Genomic DNA, 23191 nt, shown 5'->3' with positions numbered 1-23191 from the left:
AGGCAGCTGTGCTGCCTGCCTGGGTGTGCCGGGTGGGATGATGCTGAGGGAAGAGCAGAACTGCCTACTCAAGCAGTGACTCTGTCTCCTGGGGTGGGACTGAGAGACAGCTAAGGGGTTATTAAGGAAGCAACCACCTCATGTGTAAAGCTAAGGATACCACGTTTTTGTTTTGTTTACATTGTGGTCACTGTACAGGCTGCAGCAGCAGTGGTGTTGAAGGCATCTGCTGAGTGTGAGTTTTTGCCCCTGCAGACAGTTCTGTGACATCTCTGTAAAATGAGCAGCTGGCAAGGGCAGGAGATTGCAGCACATGGTCTGAGCGTGCGCCCAGCGTCTGAGGTAGAGCAGGAGCAGGGGCACCACAGCAGGAGCAGGGTGCTCGGGCATCGAAGGATTTTGCCTCAAGCAGCCACCCCTCACTGGCCAGCAAGGCACAGCCCGATGTACAGGGCTTCTCTGCATCCTCGGCTGGGGCTTCTCTGGGCCAAGAGAAGTTTCATGCGGCACAGGTAGTGTGAATGTAGCAGACGTGGGGACACTCTTACCTCCCCAAGACCTTCTTGCCCAGGGCCCTGGCTGGGAGTTCAGGCAAGGCTCAGCAAACAGTCCAGGTTTAGGGATAGGTATAGGGATAGTGTTAGGCTTGGGGGAGAGACAGAGCCAAGGTCTTGCTCTGGAGTGGCATGTTTCCTTGTTCTTGATTACTAGAGCTCTTTTTCTCTGCTCAGTACTTTTCCTGTTGACGGGACGTGGAGGCTTCCTTGGTGTCCCAGTGCTCTGTGGACACAGGCTGCTGCTCTGAGATGCAGCTGCCTCCGCTCGCTCAGTAAGTTGCGAGGAGGTGCCTGAATGACGCTCAGTATTTGGGCTGCCCTGGTGCCATCTCCTCTGCATCCGACACTCCTCACCTGCAAGGCCAGGTGGGCATTTGCTAGGTACTGGGCTGCCAAAGGGCTCTTCAGGTGCCCAGGGGGTAGAAGGCAGGAGTGGGGCCCAGCTGCTGTCTCTCCCTGGGGAGCTCTGCACTCACATTGCCCATGCTGCTCCAGCTGCCAGTGGGGAATTCCTGCAGGGAATTTTGCCAGCCATGCCAGGGAGCCGCCCTGGGCCTGGAGGCGGTGCGAGGCAGCACTCAGCGTGAGCTCGTGCAAGGACAGGACAGCCATGCAGGCACCCGGCTCTCACCCCAAGTCGAGTGTGAGCATCCCAGCCAAGCTCAGCCTAGTGGCCCTCAGGGTCATGTGCAGAGCACTGCAACTGCCCTCCAGTTTCATTAGGTAATTCTTGCAGGGTTAGGGCCCAAACCGTCTCAGGACTATGTTGCTCGTGTGGCCCCTTTTCATATGATTCTTCACGTTGCCTGCAGTCCCCATTCATTGCACCTTGCTACAGCCCCAACAAAGCCAAGGTCCTGCCGGGTGGAGGTTGCAGGCAGCCCTGGTTGGTGTCACTGCATGCAGGGCTGCTGCCCAGGCTCCTGCCCCTGCTCCGCTGGTGTGCAAGGCGGGCAGGAAGGGGTCAGGGCCTGGCTGCAAGGACTCCAGCTGTCCTAGCTGTCATATGCTACTTACATTAGGGGAAGAGTGCTATGAATATGCTGTATCCCACCTCCAAGAGAGGAGGGTGACTCAGATTCATAAATCCCTTTGGTATGGATTAAGCTGAAACAACACTCACAGAATCACAGAGTGGTTGAGGTTGGAAGGGACCTCTGGAGATCATCTAGTCCAACCCCCCTGCTCCAGCAGGGACACGCAGAGCACAGGGCACAGTGCAGCATCCAGGCGGGTTTGAAAGATCTCCAGAGAAGGAGACTCCACAGCCTCCCTGGGCAGCCTGTGCCAGGGCTCTGCCACCCTCACAGCAAAGAAGTTCTTCCTCACATCGAGATGGAACTGCCTGTGTTGCAATCCATACCCATTGCCCCTTGTCCTGTCATGGGCCACCATTAAGAAAAGTTTGGCCCCCTTCTCCTTACATTCTCCACTCAGGTTTTTGTACATGGTTGTCAGATATCCTCTCAGTCTTCTCTTCTCCAGGCTAAACAGACCCAACTCACTCAGTCTCTCCTCATACGAGAGATGCTCCAGTCAGTTAATCAACATTGTCTCTCTACGCTGGACCCTCGCTAGAAGCTCTTGCACTGCGGAGCCCAGAACGCCAGGTTGGGCCTCATCAGAGCTGAGGAGCAGGGCAGGATCCCCTCCCTTGCCCTGCTGGCAACACTCCTTTTGCACATTCAGGATCTCTTGGTGGCTTTGCCTTCCATGGAGTTGTTCCATGTCCCCTTCCATCTGTGTAAACCTTTGCCATACAGTGTCCTTTGGCGAGGGGCCTCACAGCTTAGTTACCTTTTATACAAGGTAATTTCTCCCTCTGTCTTACTTTGGCCTTCAGGCTTATGAGCTTCATTTGATACCCCACAGCTCTTGCATGGTGAGAAAGACTGAACAATCTCGAGCCAGGCTTGCTGCTCATGATCATATTCTCTCATCATATTTATTCTGCTTCTCTTAAGCTTCTCTTTTCCAGACCAGGGCGTCCTAGCTCATTTAGTTCGTGCTCTAGCTGGTTCATGATGTACAAATGCCACAGTCAAGCTGACGTCCTTCTCCACACTCCTTTCATGATGCACAGAAAATCAGCTATTCACAGGGGAGGTATTAGCTAGCGGACTTGCAGGAGAAGAAGAAACATGTTTGTGTATGAGATACGTGCACATACATGCTAAACACACTCAGTATATGTAGCACATGGTGACCTCCACTTTTTTTTTTTTTTTTTTTTTTTTGCATAGGCCCTGACCCCCCCAATAACTCTCTAAGCATGATCACTAATACTCCCAATGTTTAATTTACTCTGTTTAAAAAATAGTATCTTTTCCCCTTAACTGACATGCTGACGCCTTGTTCTGGTGACTTGGTAACATTTTGAGCTCACAACAGAATGAAAGAGAACCAGAGATTTTTTTGTTGAAATACTAAAACAGGCCAAACTCACCGCTGTTCTTGTGACAGTCTATTTTAAGCTCTTCTGAGCTGAAGGATCATTAATATTTCAGTCTGACTTATTTAAAATTCAAATGTAGCCTTCTAAACTTTGCTCCGTGCAATATATTGAGAGTATGAATGCAATTATAAGGTTTTGGTGTCTCCCTTTCTATTACATAAGAAAATAGTTAATGAAGGAGGAAATTGAGTTACACTGAAATTTACGTTTTGGAGTACATGTGCATTTCATGTCTTTAGCAAATTTAAAAATGCTACCAATGAAAAAAAAAAAGGACAAAAAAACCCCAAAAGCACTAGCTTCACAACACTCCTGATTTATTGGTATGTATTTTAAAGATTTGAACAGATTATTTTTACTTCAAATGTTCCTTTGTATATGTGGATATATCTTTAGCAAAGCTCTTCATCACAGAAATGTAGAAATGACACTGTGATTACAAAGCCTTTGTCTGCTGCAATTAAGTCTTTTACTAGAAGTCTTTTATTAGAATTTTATTTATTAGACAGTTTTCTGTCCATTAAAAAAGGAGAGGAACTCACTTCAGAATATGATAGAGCTTTGTATTGTGTTTAAGATAGAGTCGTGCATGACAATGTGCATAACAATTTGGAAATGAGTGGTTCTGGACTCACTCATTTCACTGCGAGGAGGAGTTAGGCCAGTAAAAACAGTTTGCCTTGTAGTCTGGCATGATTGAACGAGACCAGCATATGTATTTGTTACTGGGATACTAAATCATTCCACACACCTGAAAACCTGTGACATTGTCTAGTGGTACCCTGCAATATACTCCCTAAGATAATTAAAATCAGATTTGCTTCTTTCCTTTTTTCCTGCGCAGCCTTCTTTAAGACGGTGCGTGCTATTCTAATAAGAATCCGGTTTGGCCTTCACACTGGAGATGCAATCTCCACGCCAGTGATTTTTTTCCAGGACACATGTTCCCCGGAGATTCCTGCCTTGTGGAGCAGCCCGTGGTCACTGCAGGCTTGAGAGCGGACGAGGAGAGCTGGCTTCAAATGCAGCAGCTTGCAGAGGGAGCGGAAGGAGCACAGAGAAGTACAGCACGTGGGAGTCCCAGAGGCAGCACAGCTCCTAGCACGTTCTGAGGGAGCTGAGAAACGATTAGGAACAACATTCCGAATTCAGAGGACACTTTCTTACTGAGTGGAGAAACGAACAGCAGAAGCAGGGAAAGACACTCATGGGCTGTATCAATACGAGCTCAAGGCGACTGCAAAGCAGCATGAGGGAATGATGCCCTGGGAAAAAGACAGAGATTTGTGTCAACCGTTTCCAGGATGATTCTTGGGATTTCTCACGTTCAAGAGAAACTAGCTTGTAAATTCCTTGTAAAAACTTAAAATTACCTTCCTGTCCAATTGCTTAAAGGAAAAAGTGTTTTGGTCATCATCCTTTCTAATCTGGTGCCTTTGTGAGAGGGACAGGGATGTATTTATAGGACATGTCATGCAGATTGTTTCAAGCTGCTGTATGTTGCCCATTCCCAGCTTGCTCCCATGGCACATAGGACAGCTACAGGCAAAATGACTTCTGCTCCACTCCCTTTGGCACAGCTTTGCTCCCAGCACCAAGAACTGAGGCGTGTGGATTTTTCACGCACTGGAATCAGATGTTATTTTCAAAAAGCAGCAAGAGACACTTCCCAAAACTGTTTGTTCTTCATATTTTAAGTAGTTGATAGTTTTTTTTTTTTTTCCCCAGCGGCTTTTGTATCAGAACTTCCCTACATCTTTACTACACTATTCTCATTCATTCTCACTTTCATAAAGTCTAAGTTGAGAATCCAACAAGAAAAGATGTTAGCATCCATCTTACCAGCATCCTGAAAATGTTCACAGAGCCAGCTCATCCCTGCCTCCTAGATCAGGATCCCAACACTTGTGCTCTCAGCCCTACCCACCTTCTGCTTCACATTGTTCCTTATCCTGACCTGTGAATAAAGCACAAGGACCTCTCCGGAGATTAAGCAATCATCGGAAAACAATTTGCACCAAGCAGGGGGAAGCTACAAAGAAAAAAGCACATACGCAAATTAAAACAAACTTGCAGTTGCATTTTATTTAATCAATGAAAATCTACCTTAAAAACATAAAATCAAATTTGGTAACCCAGTACATTGGATCAGAGAAAGCTTCAAGCTTTTAAGCATAAGCCAGAAGTCACAGTCTCAAGTGAGAGTCTCAGAGGCCAAAGCAACACACCGGAAGGCAGGAGCGTCTTCACGAGGAGACGCGCTCCTTGCACCACTAGCATGGTTTCAGGTGCAGGATTTTTTCAGCTGTCAGCTGCAATAAGAAGCATTTCTATTTGCTTTATAGTTATGTTTGTTGCATTGCTTACCTAGGCCCTGGATTAATGAAGGTTACAAGCAAGTTTCAGCACTTGCCTGTCCAATTACTACCAACAGACAATTTACATTGTGATAAAGCTGGCTTTATTTAAATGAGGTTCAGACAAAAATTAACTTTACATATTATTAACAGCTTTGGAACTACAAACATAAGAATAGGGATTACACAGGTCATGCTACTGTTATTTCATTTTACCTGCTGCAGTTATTGCAATATGGCTTAACGTACATAGGAATACAGTTTGTACAAGTTCAGCCAAGTTTGCACTTGTGAGGTGTTATTAAGAGCACAGTTAATTTGCAAGCCAACTTAACCCGTGGAAACTGCCAGAGATCGTTGGAGTTGCCCAAAGCTAAGGGGGAAAGCTGCCGCTAACGCTGGACAAAGATGGGCTGGATTGTTTGAAACCACATTGTTCGGCGTTAAATATTTATATCATCTGCTTTGAGGTAAGGAGAAATCTCCGGGTGCTTCCCCAGAGGGCAGCACCAGGTGGTGCAGTCACACCAGTGCAACGGGTCCCGTCGCTTGCTGTGCGCAGCCTGGGGGACAGGCGGCCACCCACCGGGACAAGGGCCTGGCTACACTGCAAGCTGACTTTAAAATAAATTACTACACAGGTAGGATAGTGAAGCTGTTGTTCAATGTGATGGGCATCAGTCTCACAGAGCGCGCTCTGTAGCCTTCGCTTCAGAAATCAGGATGGAAAGTAGTGACTGGCACCCCCTTTGTCTGACTTCAATGTAAACAACAGAAGTGCGCGCGCGCTCCCGGCGGGGGTGGCCATCCCACCACTGTCGGGCTCGGGCCTTCTGCCTGGCTTTAAATCCCCTGGCTTGTTCTGTGGGCTGCTCTCAATCCAACCCACCTTACATCCACCTTGCGTTAAATGAGTTTGAAATGCTCGGCACCCCGAGGTCTCCTTCCTCCCTTCGCAGTCCCAGGCACACTTCTTCATCAAGCCCTCACCCTCCTTCCTGCTCCTCCCACAGGGAAGACAGGGAATTGCTATGAGCAGGGAGGATCTCAGGAAATGCCCTGGTGGGAAAGCGGTTCAGGCACGTGATGTATGCAGGTTGTTTGGTAGAGGGGGCAGTGGGAGGAGGGCCTTGGGGCTGGATGAGGAAGTGCCTACAACAGAGCGGACTCTGGGACACTCCTGGGTGCGAGTCTGGACGGTTCTCAGAAACCCGGAGAGTGGAGACGACTTTGCTATGGCAGTGGGCAGATCTGCCACAAGTTAGGGCTCTACTTTCATCTTTCAACAGATCACAGTCTACGTTAAAATCAGACCTGGGATTAGGATATACATATAAATACTCAAAGCATGACAGCCAAGTTTTAGAGGGGTTTTAGGTGGGGAAAACCTGGAACAATAAATAGGAAAGTACATGTTAGCGGCTTCCTCTCCAATGGTATCCATTTTGTCTCCAGGCTACACTACAAAGTTCTTTCAAGGGTCTAAAAGGTACAGAAATATCATACCTCTACATCAAAATCAGAACTGGGTTTAAGACATACATATAAATATTCAACACATTACAGTCCAGTTCTGGAAACCTGAAGTCTGGAACAACGGAAGAAGGGTAGCCTCAACCTCCTCCTCTGAGGCCACCCTGTGGAAGTTACTTCTGACTAACACAGGCCTGCCCAAGCACCAGCAAGGACGGCAAGGGCAATCTTTTCACCTGACAGGGATTGAGAGGCAGAAATCTCCAGCATCTTGCTCGAGAATTTGTGCGTGTTCCAGTTCCTGCTGTTCAACAAGGAAACATGAACTAGTCAGCCAGAAGTTTCACATGTTCTCATCATTCAGCTCTCCTCTCCCTTCATCTCCTCAGCCAAGCAGCACTTATGGCCTCGTGGTGGATTAAATCAAGGCAGCTACGGAAGATGAGTGCACTAAGGGAGACTGCAGGGAGAAGGTAAGGGATTCAGGTATAAATGAAGGGACTGAAGGAGACAGGAGACATCCTAAGTGAAGATATGGCAATAACTGTGGAACGATTTTTAGTGGTCTGCCCATTCACTTAGTTGCACATCTCCAGTCTAAATGGTACATTTGGGGCAAAGGCAACTGACCTTTGCATGGGATACACGTGTGAACATACCCAACTTTGAAGGCATTGTTTTTAATAGAAATGACAAAAAAGTGAAGTCTTTAGAAGAGCAGCTGTTAACATCCAAGAATAAAGGGTGGTGAATAAAGCTCCTGGCTCAGCCACAGGATTGTCAGTTGTTCTCTAAGACTGGCATCTCTCCAAATGCCACAGGGATGCTTAGCACATCTGAAAAAAAAGAAGACGGTAACGAAGTTTTATTAACGATAATTTCATTTCTCAAGGATATCACAGCATCAGTCTTAAGTTGTTTGCAGAAATGGAAAGGGTCACACAACTTAATTACGCAAGAATAATAAATGGCCAAAGGAGAGTATATGAGGCACTCCTGATTTACAGTGGAAGACGCCAATCAGGCCTTTCAAATTTCCAAGTCTGCTTTGTTAGAAAGTAAATATGCAGATTAAACATCACAGTCACCTGTATGGAATGTGTTTTGGATAGCTAAGAAAATTGTAAATTTATTTTCCACCTCCTAGAAACTCCTTAAACTACAGGCCAGAGGTGAAGCTGAAGGCAGAGACCATTAAAGAGATGGGTAATGGTGCCCCTCATAAAAGAGGGAATAACGTGCTGTGTGGCCAGGAAAGTCAGTTAAAAAAAAAAAAAAAGACTACTGGTTAAACCAAAGAGCAATCCTGGCCATAATCTCTGTGGCTAGTTTAGAATGAAAATAAGAGACATGAGCTCTACACAGCTCAGAATTGCTCTGGAAAGGGAAAGAAGTTGCCTGCTAGAAACGCTGCTTACATTTGAAGCCTCGGGAGCCAGTGAGTTCAGGCTCTGCGGATGATGGCAAGGTGCACCCTCCTGGCTACAAACACCCTCTGGCTCTGGGGTCGGTGTTTTCACATCTTCCACTGACAGGGTATGTTGCTCGTCCTTCTCTTCTATCTGTGTTTGCTGAACTGTGTTTTGGTCTGGGATTTCCAGAACCTGCCCCAGCTCTTTTTCCTTTAATTTTGGTGGGTGTGTGTCAAGGGGTTCTTTGGTTGAATCTTTTGAAGTACCTATTCCTACTGTGGAATTTGGAAGTGTTGCACTTTCTCCTGAATCATCTTGAGGGCTAACCATAACTTCTAGTGAATTCTCACTTTTTCCTTCTTTAGGTGCATGAGAAAGGAGCAGCTTATCTTTTGCCTGTTCCACACTCGCATGAATTTCTGCAGACTCTCCTAAGGGGGAATGTTTCGCTGTTGTTGGCTGCTGGAGCTCTTCATCACTAATTGGGGTTTCTTCCTCTTTGACAGGCAGGTGATTCCCCAGCGCCGTTTCCAGAAATGCAGGTACCCGGCTGCTGCCGGGCTGGCTCCCGCCCGCGCGCTCCGCGTGCTGCCCTGACTCGGCTGCCGCTGTCTCCTCCGGCTCTGCGAGTCTGTCAACAGCCGTCTGGATGGCGTTCAATACAATTTCTGTGCTTTGGCTTTCCAAGGCCACAGACTGAACGATGTCTTTCTCCAGCTGAGGGTGGTCGAGAGAAGGACTTTTCTTGGAAGCAGCAACACTGGCTTCAGGGTGTCCAAATTCCTGGGGCATCTCTTGCTTCTGCTCTGGAATTGCCTTCAGAGGAACAGGAGGTGCTTGAGGGTGAGGTGCTTCTGCACCATCAAGCTCTGCAGTCTCAGGGCCCGAATGGTCAACAGCAGCAGCTGGGACTTCTTCAGCAGCCACTTGCCTGGGGCTGGTTGCCAGCGGCTCTATCGCTTCAGCTGCTGGGTCTGGGAGTGTCACAGGGACAGGCTCGGCGGGGACAGGCTCTTCAGGCTCACGAGTGGGTGCTGCAACAGACCCCTGCGGTGGCTCCAGGCTTCCAGCTCCAGGGTCGGCTGAGCCAGGGCCTTCCGCAGGCCCAGCTGAAGGCTCTTGCTGCACAGTGTGAGAGTAACATCCATCATCGCTCACAGATTCCAGTGTGTCAGAGTCACCTGCACCATCGGGTGCTCCCACCAGTCGCTCCCCTTTGCTTTCTTCCCTCTGCACATCCTCACAGCTTGAGGTTTCTGCAAGTTCTTTTTCTGCTTCCGCTGGCATTCCTGCAGCGACGCTCCTTGGGGTTTCACACCCCTTCGGACTGCTGCCAGACAGGACACTGCTCCCCTCGCCCGTGGCTTCCATGCCCGTCAGTGCTAAGGCAGATAGGTCTTCTCCTTCAAGCTGTGTGGGGGCTGCAGAGACAGGGCCACACGAGTCCGTGCTGAGGACAGCACCTTCCATTTTGTCATCCTTAGTGTTTTCACTCTGGGAGAGGGCTGCAGTTTTGAGTTCAGCATCTTGTAAGGGTCCGCATTGGGTCTCGTCACTCTGAGAGCGCACTTCCCCTGGGGGTCTTTCTGGGCATTTGGGCTTAAGGACAGGCCCAGAGTCCTCTGCAGAGACCTGCTCAGCAGGCCCTTCGCTCACACTCTGCCCGGACACTGCAGCTGCTTCGGAGCCAGTTGTTTCTGTGGGAAGGGCAGGGCCTTGTGTCTCCCTCTGCTCTGGGAGCTCGGCAGTGGGGACCTGGGTGGCCTGCACTGCCTCCTCTCCCTGCGGAGGTGCCTCGCCAGGAGTGCCCTTAGTCCAAGCTTGGTCCGGTGAGCCCAAGGCAGGAGTTGTCTCTTCTCCCTCTGGCGTGCCAGGGACAGCAACAGCAGCCGCTCCTGTGTCCTCTAGGCCCTTGGAGGAGACATCACCCTCACCTGCAAGCTGCACAACGGGCACTTCACTTGCAGTGCCTGCAGGACCCAAGGCAGAGGCATCACCTGCATCCATGTTTTGCACCTGAGGAGAACAGGAACAAAAATATGAAAGAAAGGCACAAGTGAAGAGTGATTTGGAATATTCTGCACGCAAAAGCACCAGAATAAATAAACAAGACGGTCTGGGCTGTAATGGCATGTGTTGATGACATCAAGATAAGCTGATCAAGATCCCAGCACATTGGTGTGTAGTTTCATAGGGCACACAGCTCAGGCAACAAAGGGCCTGCTCAAAAGCAGGTACAGCTGACACCACATAAACCAAAGACCAAACCGTTATGAAAGGGGGAAAGTGAGGAAGAGGGGAGCAGCTCATGAGCCACCATCACTCCTGCACCTTTAAAGCCACAGGCAGTGGTGCCACTTCTTGCCTTGCAGAGGCACAATCACCCACAATCGCACGTGTGCCCGAGATTAAAACTTCAATCTGAGATGGAAGGTGCCATGTACATGCAGCATTTTTTTTCTTACAATATCTTCAATAACATTAATCAGTGCAGAAGTCTTAATGACGTTTGTTTCTGCACGTTCAGATTCAAGTACACTACCATCCACCTCCTACTGGAAGAATTTTATGCATCTCACTCTGCACAAAAGTCTCAGTGGTAGCTGCTTTCAAACATTTTTGAATCTGTCTCACAGAAAGAAACTTCAATTCCATCATTCTGTAAAACGAAGGTCCTTGAAAACAATTTTGCTAGAGCCTGCTTTTGAATTAGCTCTGATGTCTAACACTCACTTAATTTTTTGGAGACATCGACCTTCGTGTTAAGTGTAATACTTACTGCAGCCTCCACTCCTGGAGTATGTTCATCTCTCATCTCATCTCCTGTCAGCTCAGTTAAGGGCAATTTGTCTTGTTCTGAAGATTCCTGCTTTAGTACTGGCTCTTCCTTGGAAGCGACTATTTTGCTGCTGTGAAAGTCTTTGTCTTCTGATGAAGGTTCTTCTGTTGTTCTCTGCAATTCAGGTGCTTCCTCATGATCATCTACAACTGCTTTTTCATGCATCTGCCACTGGCTTTCATCTCTTGATATATCTACACTTTCAAGTTTTTCTGTGCTCTCTTGTACTGCAGCAGGTATTTCACCTCTCTCCAAACCTTCCTGTAGAACTTCTTCATGTCTATCTTCAGCCTGAGTGCTCCTTGCACTTCCCGGGGCTTGGATATCATCCTCCTTGTGTCCTCCAGTTTTCAAGGACTGTTCAGCCACAAGAATTTCCTCATCTAGTACTTTCACATCTTCAGCATCATCTTTCCTTTCTGACTCAATTTCTTGCCCTGTCTGAGTTACAGTTGCTTCCACGGTTCTCTCACTAGCCAGCTGCACTACCTCCGATGACCTTACTCTTTCAGCAACTTCCTGAAGAACTTCTTGCGTCTGTCTCGCTAATTCTCTCAAGTTTTGCTCAGTAGCCTCCACTTCCTGTACAGGCGTAACTTCTTCTGTAGTATCAGGGGTTTCGGACAACCGTGAAACAGCAGAAACCATCTCGGTTGTCTCCTCAGCAATGGATACTTCCACTGTTTCTTCAGCACAGTGAGGTTCCACAGTCTCCTCCAGAGCTGTCACGGCTTCCGAGGATAGCTCTGGCTCACTTGCTGTGGTATCATCACTTGTATCCCTTCTCACCTCTGGCACGGTCTTGGCATCCACAACTGCTTCTTCTGCAACAGCTTCTGATTCACATTTTTGTTCAGTTTCTTTCTCTTCTTCTTCTTCTGCTTGCTCAATGCTCTCCAGCACAGCAGCAGAGATCCAGGACGGGGACCTTTCTTCAATACTGGTAACTGCCCTTTCTCCTTCCACAACAGTAACACTAACTGCATGGACAAGCCCTTCAGTAGCCTGCTCAGCTTTTACCATCTCTTCTAGCTTTTCTGCACTTTCTTTCTCTGAGGCTGGTTCTCTTTTCGCTTCAGCATCTTTTACTTGCTGGGCTTCTAATTTCTCTTGCTCTGCTGCTTCATATTCAGATAAAGGAACAACAGCTGGAACATCAGAATCTTCTTCAGTTGTTTCTGTCATGTCTTCTCTTGCTTGTTTAAGAAGAGATGGTTCTGGTTTCCCATCTGACTTTTTCTTCCTACGGCCAGGCATCAGTTTTCTAAATGGAACCCAGGATTCATCTTTTCCTGGCTCACCATCTGAGGTTGAGTGCTCCAGGCTAGATCCCACGACAGAGTCTTCAGTTCTCTCTTCCATTCTGGTTTTGGATTTCCTTCTTGGAGTGACTAACCTTTTAAATGATTCCCACGTTGAAATGCCTTCACCTTCAGATGGGCTTCCAGCTTGTTCAGGGGAGGAATTTCCTTGTCCTTGATCACTCTCCTGAGAGCTAGTAAGAACTGCATCTGTTGCCGTTTCTTTGCTTTGTCCAGATTCCTCTATTTTTTGGCCTTCTTGACCAACCTTATGTTCAGTTTCTTCATCAGATGATGATGATTTCCTGGCTCTTTTCTTTGAAGAACCTACACATATAAAAGCTTCCCAGGACACGGAGGTGTCAACCTTTCTTTTGGGCTCTTCAGTGACTTTCTCTTGTTTCTGGTCCATCCCATTTTCTTTTAATTCTCTCTGATTTTCATCAACTGCATTTTCAGTTGTAGACATTGGAGCACTCTTTGTCTTATCAATCTCTTCTTCTTTATCACTTTCAGAAGGTCTTCTGACACGTTTCTTGGGAGTCACCATCTTTTTAAATGATGCCCACGGTGTAACACTTTCTCTTTTTCTCTCCATATCTGAAATTGCAGCATCTTCATTTTCAGTGGCCTGCATCCCATCTGCAGGCTTTTCCAAAGAAGGAATCTCATTTAATTCCTCGGGAGAAGAAGCGGAACTTTCTGCCTTTTGCTCTTCTGGGCTATCTGGGGAATCTGACAAGTGCTGAATTTGTTCTCCCTGTTCTCCTAACTTAGATTCCTCTCTCCTGCCTTTATGCTTCTTTCCAGACAGTTTTTTTAATCCAGTACCTGTAAAGAGTTTCTTTAAAGGGCTGCCCTGTAGTTTAGTTTTTTCCTGAGAAGACAGTAGTTCAGCTTCACTTGTGATACCTTCTGCAGGCCTCCTTTCTGCTGCCTCCTCAGGAGACACTTGTGTAGTTACCTCAGTCGGTTTGATATCATCTGTCACAACTATGCCTGCCTGGCCCTGGGGACCTTCATCAGTGGGTTTGGTTGGCTGTTGGTCACCCTCCGTGTCAAATGAATGTTCAGAAGTGGAAAAAGTCTTTGCTTTGCCTCCTTTCTTCTCCACAGCTGTGTCATGAGCTTCTTCTGGTGTTTCTGCCTTTCCATTGAGGTCTTCTGTTGCAGGTGAAATTACTGATTCTGCTTTCTGTGTTTTTTCAACTGTTTCTTCCTTCAGTGGAGCTAAGGATTCAGGCTTATTCTCTGCTGTTTCTTCAGATTTTTTTAATTCTTCACCACAACTTTCAACTGCTGATAAAGAATCTGCTTCAAGTTTCTCTCCAGAGGATTTTTCAGTTGTGTCATTTACTTCCCATGTCTCTGTTGATTCCAGTTTTCCTTCCACAGTTAAAACTTCTGTTGTTTTCAGTTCTCTACTTGCACTCTCAGTTAAAGCACTAAGAACAGGCTCAGTAGAACATGTTATCACTGTCACCTCATTTCCTTTTTCTCCTTCCTTTGTTTCTTCTGAGCTTTCCACTAACCTATTTTCTTGATCTTCAGCTTTTACTTCTTCCCCATTCGCTTTAACAACTGCTGCTTCTATAACCTCGTCGTGGCCCTGTCTGTCATGCCCTGTTAGCTCTTCTTTCTTACTCGCTTCAACTGTTACAGCTGCCATAGTCTTTTTTGATTCCTGCTTTTCATCTTCAGTTTGCTCCTTCTCATGTATTTCAACAGTTACTGCTGCGACAATTTTCTCTTCATCTTGACTCTTGTCCTCAGATTTCTCTTCCTTTTCAGTGGCTTCAGCTGTTAATGCTGCCTCCTGTTTTTCTTGGTCCTCTTCTTTCTTAGGAGACTCTAGTTCATCTTCTTTAGGCTTCCTAAAACTCTTCTTTTTCCTAAATCCAGTCCATCCCTGGGAAAAAAATTTCCGCAGTGGTGACGTAGTATCAGTGGCTAAGGCAGCTGACTGAGAAGACAGCTCTTTTGCTTCTGGTGTTTTAGGAGATTCATCCTCTGCGTGTTCATCCTTTGCTGCGTCTTTGGTGTTGTCTTCTGCAGAGAGGGCATCTCCAGGCCCCGGCGTTTCCTCTGGGCTGGCCTCACTTTGATCACCAGCTCCTTCGGTGCCTTCCATTTCCTTTTTTACGGTAAGCAGCTGAACTGGCTCTGATTTTCCTGTCTTTTCCTTCTTAACTGTGAATCTGAAGCCAACAAATTTAAAAACCTTTTTAAAACCCAAATCATAAGACTGTGGCTCAGATGCTTGGTCAACGTCTTCTGCATCTTCTTCCAAAGGTGGCAATTTTTTAGCTATTTCAGGATCCTCTTTTCCGTCATCTAGACCATCCTTGGTGCTCGACTCGGAAGGACTTGTCTCCATAGTTACGGCCTCTTCCTGCAAATTTGCACTGGACTGCTCAGTTTGTCCAACTGTTAAAAAATAACACAAAAAAAATCACATTAAGTTTCCTTGCATTCTTAATTCCCTATTACTTTCTAACTGTACATCTATATCTATTTTCCCTCTTAATGAACATTTCTCAACCATGCAAGTTCTATTACGTGTGTTCCTCTTGTGTGTGCTACAGTTACCACTTCTAAAAGGGCTAGTTCTCAGCTAACCCCGATCTACTAATTTCTTTTCTTCTTCATTTTAGTCCATACAAATTTTTAAAGATTATTTACAAATGCACATTCAGAGCAATAATTCTCTCATTCTTTCTTTCCCTCTGTCATGGGTTTGATGAGAGTTTTTTTTGGACTGTAGAACTGGTACTAAAGATGGTACTAAAATTTCATGTGAGAAGAAAAGCATTGATTTCTGCCGTATCACATATAAACAAATTCATAGAAAAATATCTGTAATTATTTCTGAAGATGATGCTCCATATCCTTTGGATACAAAGGGAGACTTCTAAGAAGGGAGAGAATTTTAAAGATGTATTGACCTAAAATGATGATAAGAAAAGCAGAGCTCGTTATTCAATTCTGCCTCAAATGAACGGCAAGAGGTGATTGAGTTTTTGTGACATTTCCTATTTTTCTGTAAACTTGCAAACACCGAAACAGTTACAGTACCATATATTTATTTTTAAATCAGTAAACTCGGGTCTCTACCCTGCATTCCATGACCGCTATGGCCAGACAGCGACTTCATCCATATCCATTAAAAGTAATGATGTTCATAATGTATAAGGAGGTAGAAATATTAAGTATGTATTGTTAAAAAACCTGTAAAGCTAGAGTAGGCCTCAATTCTCATCCAAGAGTTTTAAACAGATCTCTACAGGCAAAAAGATAGAGAGAAACAAGGATGTCCTGCAAAAGATGAGAAGATAAAAGTCCTATAGCTTATAATCTGAATTACATTAATAATAGTGAATAATAGTACCACCTGATAAGGAACAAAACATACAAAAATAAACCTATGGTTCATGTGAGACCCTGAATGACTCTGCTGTGCAGGACTTGATGGAACGGAAGGGAGACGCAAATGGAAAAGCTCCATGTTGGCAGCAACGTGCTGCGAGAAAGAACAGCCCCTGCCTTCCAGCTGCCCGAGTTCTGCGACTCGCAGAACCACAGAGTGGTTGAGGTTGGAAGGGACCCCTAGAGACCATCTAGTCCAACCTTCCTGCTCCAGGAGGGATACCCAGGGCACAGGTCGGCATCCAGGCGGGTTTGGGAGATCTCCAGAGAAGAAGACTCCACAGCCTCCCTGGGCAGCCTGTGCCAGGGCTCTGGCGCCCTCACCCTGCTGTGTGTTCCCGACTAACACAAGCAAAGCTTTCCATTTTTCCCTCCTAGTTTATTTAAAATGACTTTAATTACTAACTTCAAATTCAGGTAGGGGTCTGACCTCTGAGCGGCACCCAAACTCCTTGCACGTTTTCAAACAATGACCGACGTCCCAATGAGTAATTTGTGAGGGAGCAGAAAAAGAAAAGAAAAATCTTTCTGAAGGATCCAGGAATATTACTCAGTTGGTAATACAGCTCATGCAAACTTCAGGATGCTCCCCAAATAAAAATAAAAATCCTTTTAAGAATACTTCGGACAGTGGCAAGCTAAGGAGGGGAAATAAGATGCAAATAAACCTAGTAAAATAAACCTGTCACTTTTCATTTTAAGATGGTTACCAAAGAAAAACTGTCTGGATTGTCTTATTAACATTATTTGGACCCTAATAAATCAAGTACTATAAAGCTGTATGCTGAGAAGACATAAGGATAACACCAGAGAACCATTTCTGAGTTTTTGTCCATTTATGCTCAGATCCAGAATGAAGGGCACAGTCATTTACACCAAACTATGTAATTTAACAGAAAACCTACTATGACTCACAGCAAACATGTTTTCTGTAAGGGAAGACTGTAATGGAATGGGACCTAGTAAAGTGTCTCCATTTCCAAAGCAAGAGGCAAGACACAGGGCGAGCACATAACGGCTACACAAACTGACAAAGGCCTCATATTCACGACCACCAGCCAAAGGCTTTGGGTTCATTAGACTTAGAAAATGATGCACTCTGTAACAGTCTAAGACACACTCAATACCTGTAAAATACTTCAAAAGAAAGAACCATCATATCAGAGAACACCTAAGGAAACTCGACACCCACAAATCCATGGGCCCTGATGGGATGCACCCCAGAGTGTTGCGGGAACTGGCAGATGTCCTAGCCGAGCCGCTCGCCATCATCTTTGGAAGGTCCCGGAGAACAAGGGAGGTGCCGGAGGACTGGAAGAAAGCCAAAGTCACTCCAGTCTTCAAAAAGGGCAAGAAGGAGGACCCGGGCAACTACAGGCTGGTGAGCCTCACCTCCATCCCTGGGAACGTGATGGAGCAGCTCATCCTGGCTGCTCTCTCCAGACACATGGAGGAGAAGAAGGTGCTCAGGAGTAGCCAGCATGGATTCACCAAGGGGAAATCCTGCTTGACTAACCTGATCGCCTTCTATGAAGGAGTGACTAGCCGGCTAGATGGGGGCAGAGCGGTAGATGTGGTCTACCTGGACTTCAGCAAGGCTTTTGACACTGTCCCTCACAGTATCCTCCTGGGCAAGCTCCGAAGGTGTGGGATAGATGTGTGGACGGGGAGGTGGATTAGGAATTGGCTCGATGGCAGGGTGCACAGAGTGGTTGTCAATGGTGCGGAGTCCAGCTGGAGGCCTGTACTTAGTGGTGTTCCCCAGGGGTCAGTTCTCGGTCCGGTCCTGTTCAACTTATTCATTAACGACCTGGATGAAGGGCTGGAGTGCTCCCTCAGCAAGTTTGCCGACGATACCAAACTGGGTGGAGTAGCTGATAGCCCTGAGGGCTGTGCTGCCATCCAGAGGGACCTGGACAGACTGGAGGACTGGGCGGTGAGAAACCTCATGAAGTTCAACAAGGGCAAGTGCAGGGTCCTGCACTTGGGGAGGAACAACCTCAAACACCAGTACAGGCTGGGGACTGACCTGCTGGAGAGCAGCCCCGCAGAGAGGGACCTGGGCGTCATGGTGGATGACAAGTTGACCATGAGGCAGCAGTGTGCCCTGGTGGCCAAGAAGGCCAACGGGATCCTGGGGTGCATTAAGAAGAGCGTCTCCAGCAGGTCGAGGGAGGTGATCATCCCCCTCTACTCAGCCCTGGTGAGGCCACATCTGGAGTACTGTGTCCAGTTCTGGGCTCCCCAGTACAAGAGGGATGTGGAGCTGCTGGAGAGAGTCCAGCGCAGGGCTACCAGGATGATCAGGGGCCTGGAACATCTGCCCTGTGAGCAAAGGCTGAGGGAGCTGGGTCTGTTCAGCCTGGAGAAGAGAAGGCTGAGGGGGGACCTGATCAGTGTGTATAAATAGCTCAAGGGAGGCAGTGAGGAGGATTACACAGTAATTTGATCTTCCTCGTGATTCAAACAATCATGCTACCTTGCTACCCTTTATTAAATAAATTGAATAAATCACAAAAAAAGGAAGATCTGTAACAAAACAGACAGGGCATTAAGGGATGAACTCTTGGCACTTGGATGGACAACTGCAGCTGAGCTCCGTGCTCCTCCCCTGCACACCCACTCCCACCCAACACATGCAGCGTGTCCACGTGCGGGCTTACTCCAGCATCCCACAACCACAGGAGGGTTGAGGTTGGAAGGGACCCCTAGAGACCATCTAGCCCAGCCCCCTGCTCCAGCATGGACACCCAGAGCACCCAGAGAAGGAGCCTCCACAGCCTCCCTGGGGAGCCTGTTCCAGGGCTCTGTCACCCTCACAGTGAAGAAATTCTTCCTCACATGCAGATGGGACTACACTCCACAGCTGGATTCTTTAATGACATTTTTATTAAGGACATTCTCGCTGCCCAAGCATCGCTAGCACTGGCAGTTTCGAATGCGGCGCGAGCCGTGAGTAACTGCCCCTGGAAAGCCCGGAGAGCCGCCGCACAAGGTATCGCTCCCTGGACGAGCCCTCGGCACCGCCGCACGTCTCTTGGCAGGGCACCCAGCGCTCTGCGAATGAATTCACAGGACCTAAAGGCATCTTTAAGAAACACATGAGATCCTTGCAAAACACCTTCCCAAACCTGCACAGGGAGACACTGTCAGGAATAGAGTTTCTTAGGTCTGCCCTACGCAGGGCTGTGTTTCAACCATTGCAGGCTAGTCAAGACAAAAAAAAATACAATAAAGATATATGCAGAGGCACAGATAAAATCATACATTATATCATAAAATCGATCCCCTTGGTTATTTAAACCACAGTTGCTAAGAATTAAAACTGAAATTCAATTTTAACTACTTATGTACCAGGTAGCTTTCAAGCATTCTTAACTGAAACAAGGTGTAGCTTGGGCTTTAGTAGCTACAAATGTGCCCCTTTATTCGGAAAGGGACAGGTGACACCAAGGCCCTAAGGAAGCAGAGGTGCCAGGCTGCACACGAGGCTGAGTCCATGGGCAGGAATTATTTCCATTCCATCGGAACCATGAAGGTATCGACCAGGTGCTGGAACATGAGTATTTTCAAACAGGCTGAATCCCTATTACTGACCCTATCGCTATCTTATCATTAAGATGTAATTAATTAACAGCACTTCCCTTTTACTAACCTGTCTGGCACGGCCAGACACGCAGCCCACCCGGCACCCATCTCGAGAAGCGAAGACTGTCGCTGCTGCGGCCAAAAGGCCTCAGAGCGCAAGGGTTAAATCCCCGGCACTTCCCGCGCTTGCAGCCGACCATGTCAACATCTGGAGCTGGTTGACTTTTCCCCCCAAGGATTTGCAGCACTGTGCTGGCTTTTTTCCATAAATTCCCTACATTCTAAATCTATCAGATGTATGTCATACACACCCTGGTCCCCATGTTTCAAACTCTGCTGCACACTGGAAGACTCTGCAGGGTTTTGTTTCTTTCTCTTTTTTGATTTTTTTTTTCATTTATTCAATGTTTAAATATTTAGGGCCAAATTTGCTTTTAGTCACATGTACAGGACTCAGTAGGTTTATGTGAGTGTAAGTGAAGTAGGAAATAGCCATAAAGCTGAAGGGTATTTTAGAACCATTTGCCTCCATTGCAGCTAGATTTGCCAAGAAAATGACTTGCAAAGAACACCTACTGCTCTAAAACTCACACAACAGTGAAGCCCAAGGACGCAATTTAAAATTGGATTTGAACTAAAAGCCTATGATGGTGACAGTTCAACACCAAGCTTTCCTCAATTAAATACATTCTTTTAACTGCATAGCTCCTCTTATTATTATGGAACAAACAAACACAGAGATAACAAAGGACATAAACACGTAAAAAACAGAGAAACAGTTATTAGAAAAGCAAAACAAAACATTTTAAATGACAACATCTATGAAATCTCTCTCCTAAACAATTTATTTCAAATGAAGAAGCTAGCTGGGATTTGGCAAATCCAAGTATTTCAGCAAACAAAAACGCAGCTTTCCCCTGCAGAGTGTGAGAAGTGTCTATTACACCACTAATTCTGATCCTTCTGCCTTCACATCCGAGGAGGTCGTTTTCAGCAAGACAAACAACACTCCCCCCCTTTATTTTTTTAAATTAAAGGCTGGTGTAAGGGCTGCAGCACTGTTGCTTCTTGACACAATGTCACCAGTTTCTGCTCCCCATCTCTGCTACCAGGTCTGCATTTCACAGAATCACAGAACGGCTGAGGTTGGAAGGGACATCCAGAGACCACCTAGTCCAATCCCTCATCTCCAGCAGGGACACCCAGAGCACGGCGCACAGGGCGGCATCCAGGAGGCTTGGGAAGACCTCCAGAGACAAGGAAGCCTTTCATGGAGGGCACCTACTGCTGCCGCCACCGCTCTGTTCACCCCACTGTGCCCAGGGCCCGAGCTTGCTGTGGGGACGGGTTCCTCAAAGAAGGCTTAAATTGTAAGGGAGGGTTTGCAGAGATTTTACGTGCTAAACTCCACAACGCCCGCACGCAATTCATGGCCCTTCTAATCACATTCTCCCTTCGGAGCTTTAGGAGCCAATAGCAGCAAGTCCAGTCTTTAGTTCTCCAGTGCTTGTGTGGCAGCTGAACAGTTAAGTATTACAATTTGACAGACTTCTGCATCTGCTTTAAAAAAAAAGGAGACAAGGAAAAAGCTGCAAATTAGCAGCTTTTCACGTATCTGAAAGGCCTTGAAAAAAGGCAAAAGCTCCAGAAGGGGACATTGTACGCAAGCTCAAATGAAAATAACATTTTTTTAAAAATACTATTGTTTCCCACGTGATGCTCTAACATTCCCTTACAAACACTTTATTTTTAGAAGTTTCTGCTTTAGCTTTCTTGTCTGCTCCCACCTAGACATCAGTTTATCAAATTCTAGCATGGAAAGTTATATAAACTAATACAAATTTTCAGAAATACTACTTCTTGCAGTTCACTATTTCACAAAAACAGCACTTCAAATAACAGTATCCAAGTTTCTTCAGATTTTGTTTTTAACACAGGGGTCATTAACCAAGGCTCGGAGATGCAGTTACTGTATTTAAAGATTCTTCATTCATGAACCCGCAATACTAAACTCTTCTTAAGCCAGCCCAGCTGTTCTGCTTGCCAACCAAACCAGCATGCTACAAATATTTATGAAATTTCATGGTTTTCCACCGTGCCTGTGTCTCATGTTCACGGACTGTTTTGCTAAATGTATTAGCTAAGTACAAGGGAGATGTAACAGCAGTTCTCTGGTCCTTGGGAAACTATCTGTTCCACTAGAAACAAAGACGAGACGGAGCAGCGCGGCTCAGGAATCGCGGGGCGTTTCTGAGAGGGATTAATGCAGACACACGACGAGCAACCGACTGAAAACCTTCTTTGTCAAAATATCTGCATGAAGAATAACGTGTTCACGTCAGAGACAAACTCACCGCAAAGAGGACCTGGTTGTGCCTACACTAACTAGGCAAAGCCGAGCTTAAGGTACTTCTGCTCATCAACACACACACACGAGCTGTGTCCCTTCGAAGGAAATGGGAACTTGCACTTGGAGCTCTCACAAAACACAGCGTAGAAGCAATCGGGCTACAGTGAAAGTCCAACCTTCTCAAAGAATTATTAAATAAGGAAAACCTCAGTCTATCAAACTGCGCGACCCTATAAAAAGACCACTTTGGAAAAGCAGATTAACCTGTAATTACCAACAACAAAAGGAAACAAAAAAGTAGAGAACCCTTGAGGAAAAAGGCCCAGCATGTGATAAGCTCATTAAACACTGAGTTTAATGAAAACCCTATTGTGAGCAGCAGTAGGACATCTCCTGCCCCGCTGGCTGATTCCCATCACGTACAGCCTGGCGCAGGGTCAGCTCCCAGCGGAGCGCGGCTCCTGCCCGCCTTGTTACTGACCTGCTCTGTGGCAGCAGGGCGCTTCGCAGGACTCAGCCCTGGGGTTCCCGCAGGCATTCACTACCTCCCGCAAATTATATATATAATATATATATAAATATATATATAAAAGAGCAAATAAATAATTACTAATATAGTGAGATTAAAAGAAGCAGCTTGCTAAAGACACAGCAATTCAAGGGGAAACTTCATGATGAGTATTAACTGTCTTTAGGAAATGTAATATATATTTCTAAATTTTCCACTGCTGCTTTAACTTGCACAAAAAGATGCATCTCCGCAGGGACAGCAGGGCAAGACTCTTTTAACTGTAATTCTCAGCTGCTCTCTGTGTTATTAGCTTCCCAGAAAGCCCAGTCCATTCAGGGTGGCAGCTTCCGTACCTCAGCGCTTCATCCGCCACGTCCTTGAGCAAGCGGCAGTGAGCCCAGCGGAGCATCCAGGTGCGGGCAGCGCCTGGGACACGCACGCGGACACCACCGCTCTGCAGCACCCTAACTGCAACAGCTTCCCTCTGCCACACAAGCGCCTTTCCACCTGCTGAGCGATGCCCGCTTCTCCTCCTCGCTCGCTCCAGACTGGAGTGAAACATCTTGCTGTGGATGCCCCCAACTCCAGAAGCGCCGGCGCTCGGAGGGGCGCACGAGGGAGCTAGGGCGGCCCCGCGGGAAAGATGGGGCAGGGGCGGCCCGGCGGGGCGAGCGGCGCCTCCCGTGGGGCGGGCGCGTCCCGCGTCCCGCGCGGCCCCACGGCGCGGCGGAGCGCGGGTGGCGAGCCCCGCCACGCGGCTTACCCGTGATCGTTAGGGTCCCCAGCATCTTCCTCTGTGAATCACGCCGATAAGAGGAGCCTTCCCTGGCGCCGTGCGGAGCTCGGCGCGCGTGGCCGGCGAGGGGAGGGGAGAGGAGAGGAGGGCGCGCGGGGCCGAGGGGCGCGCGGGGTCCCCGGGGCG

The 23191-nt window shown here is 47.1% G+C and overlaps 1 protein-coding gene across 1 annotated transcript; it reads right to left on the bottom strand.

The window, feature by feature from the left end:
* Positions 1 to 5380: 5380 nt before the first annotated feature.
* Positions 5381 to 23102, bottom strand: AKAP12 (A-kinase anchoring protein 12). Its single transcript, XM_026044342.1, has 4 exons — positions 23033 to 23102; positions 11034 to 14821; positions 8261 to 10270; positions 5381 to 7678 (listed from the first exon to the last, which is right to left on the bottom strand). The coding sequence occupies exons 1-4, from the start codon at positions 23055 to 23057 to the stop codon at positions 7670 to 7672; spliced, it is 5832 nt and encodes a 1943-aa protein (XP_025900127.1). The 5' UTR covers positions 23058 to 23102; the 3' UTR covers positions 5381 to 7669.
* Between the last annotated feature and the right edge of the window lie 89 nt (positions 23103 to 23191).

Source organism: Nothoprocta perdicaria, unplaced genomic scaffold, assembly GCF_003342845.1.
Source record: "Nothoprocta perdicaria isolate Ctin4 unplaced genomic scaffold, notPer1 scaffold_36, whole genome shotgun sequence".
NCBI classification, from domain to species: domain Eukaryota; kingdom Metazoa; phylum Chordata; class Aves; order Tinamiformes; family Tinamidae; genus Nothoprocta; species Nothoprocta perdicaria.
This window is presented reverse-complemented; position numbering and strand designations above follow the sequence as displayed.

Excerpts from the sequence above, each read along its gene's own strand:
- AKAP12 (XM_026044342.1), bottom strand. The coding sequence starts at position 23,057 with ATGCTGGGGACCCTAACGATCACGG. Across the intron at positions 14,822-23,032 it reads GGGGACCCTAACGATCACGG|TTGGACAAACTGAGCAGTCC; the intron begins GTAAGCCGCGTG and ends ATTTTTTAACAG. Across the intron at positions 10,271-11,033 it reads CTCCAGGAGTGGAGGCTGCA|GTGCAAAACATGGATGCAGG; the intron begins GTAAGTATTACA and ends TGTTCTCCTCAG.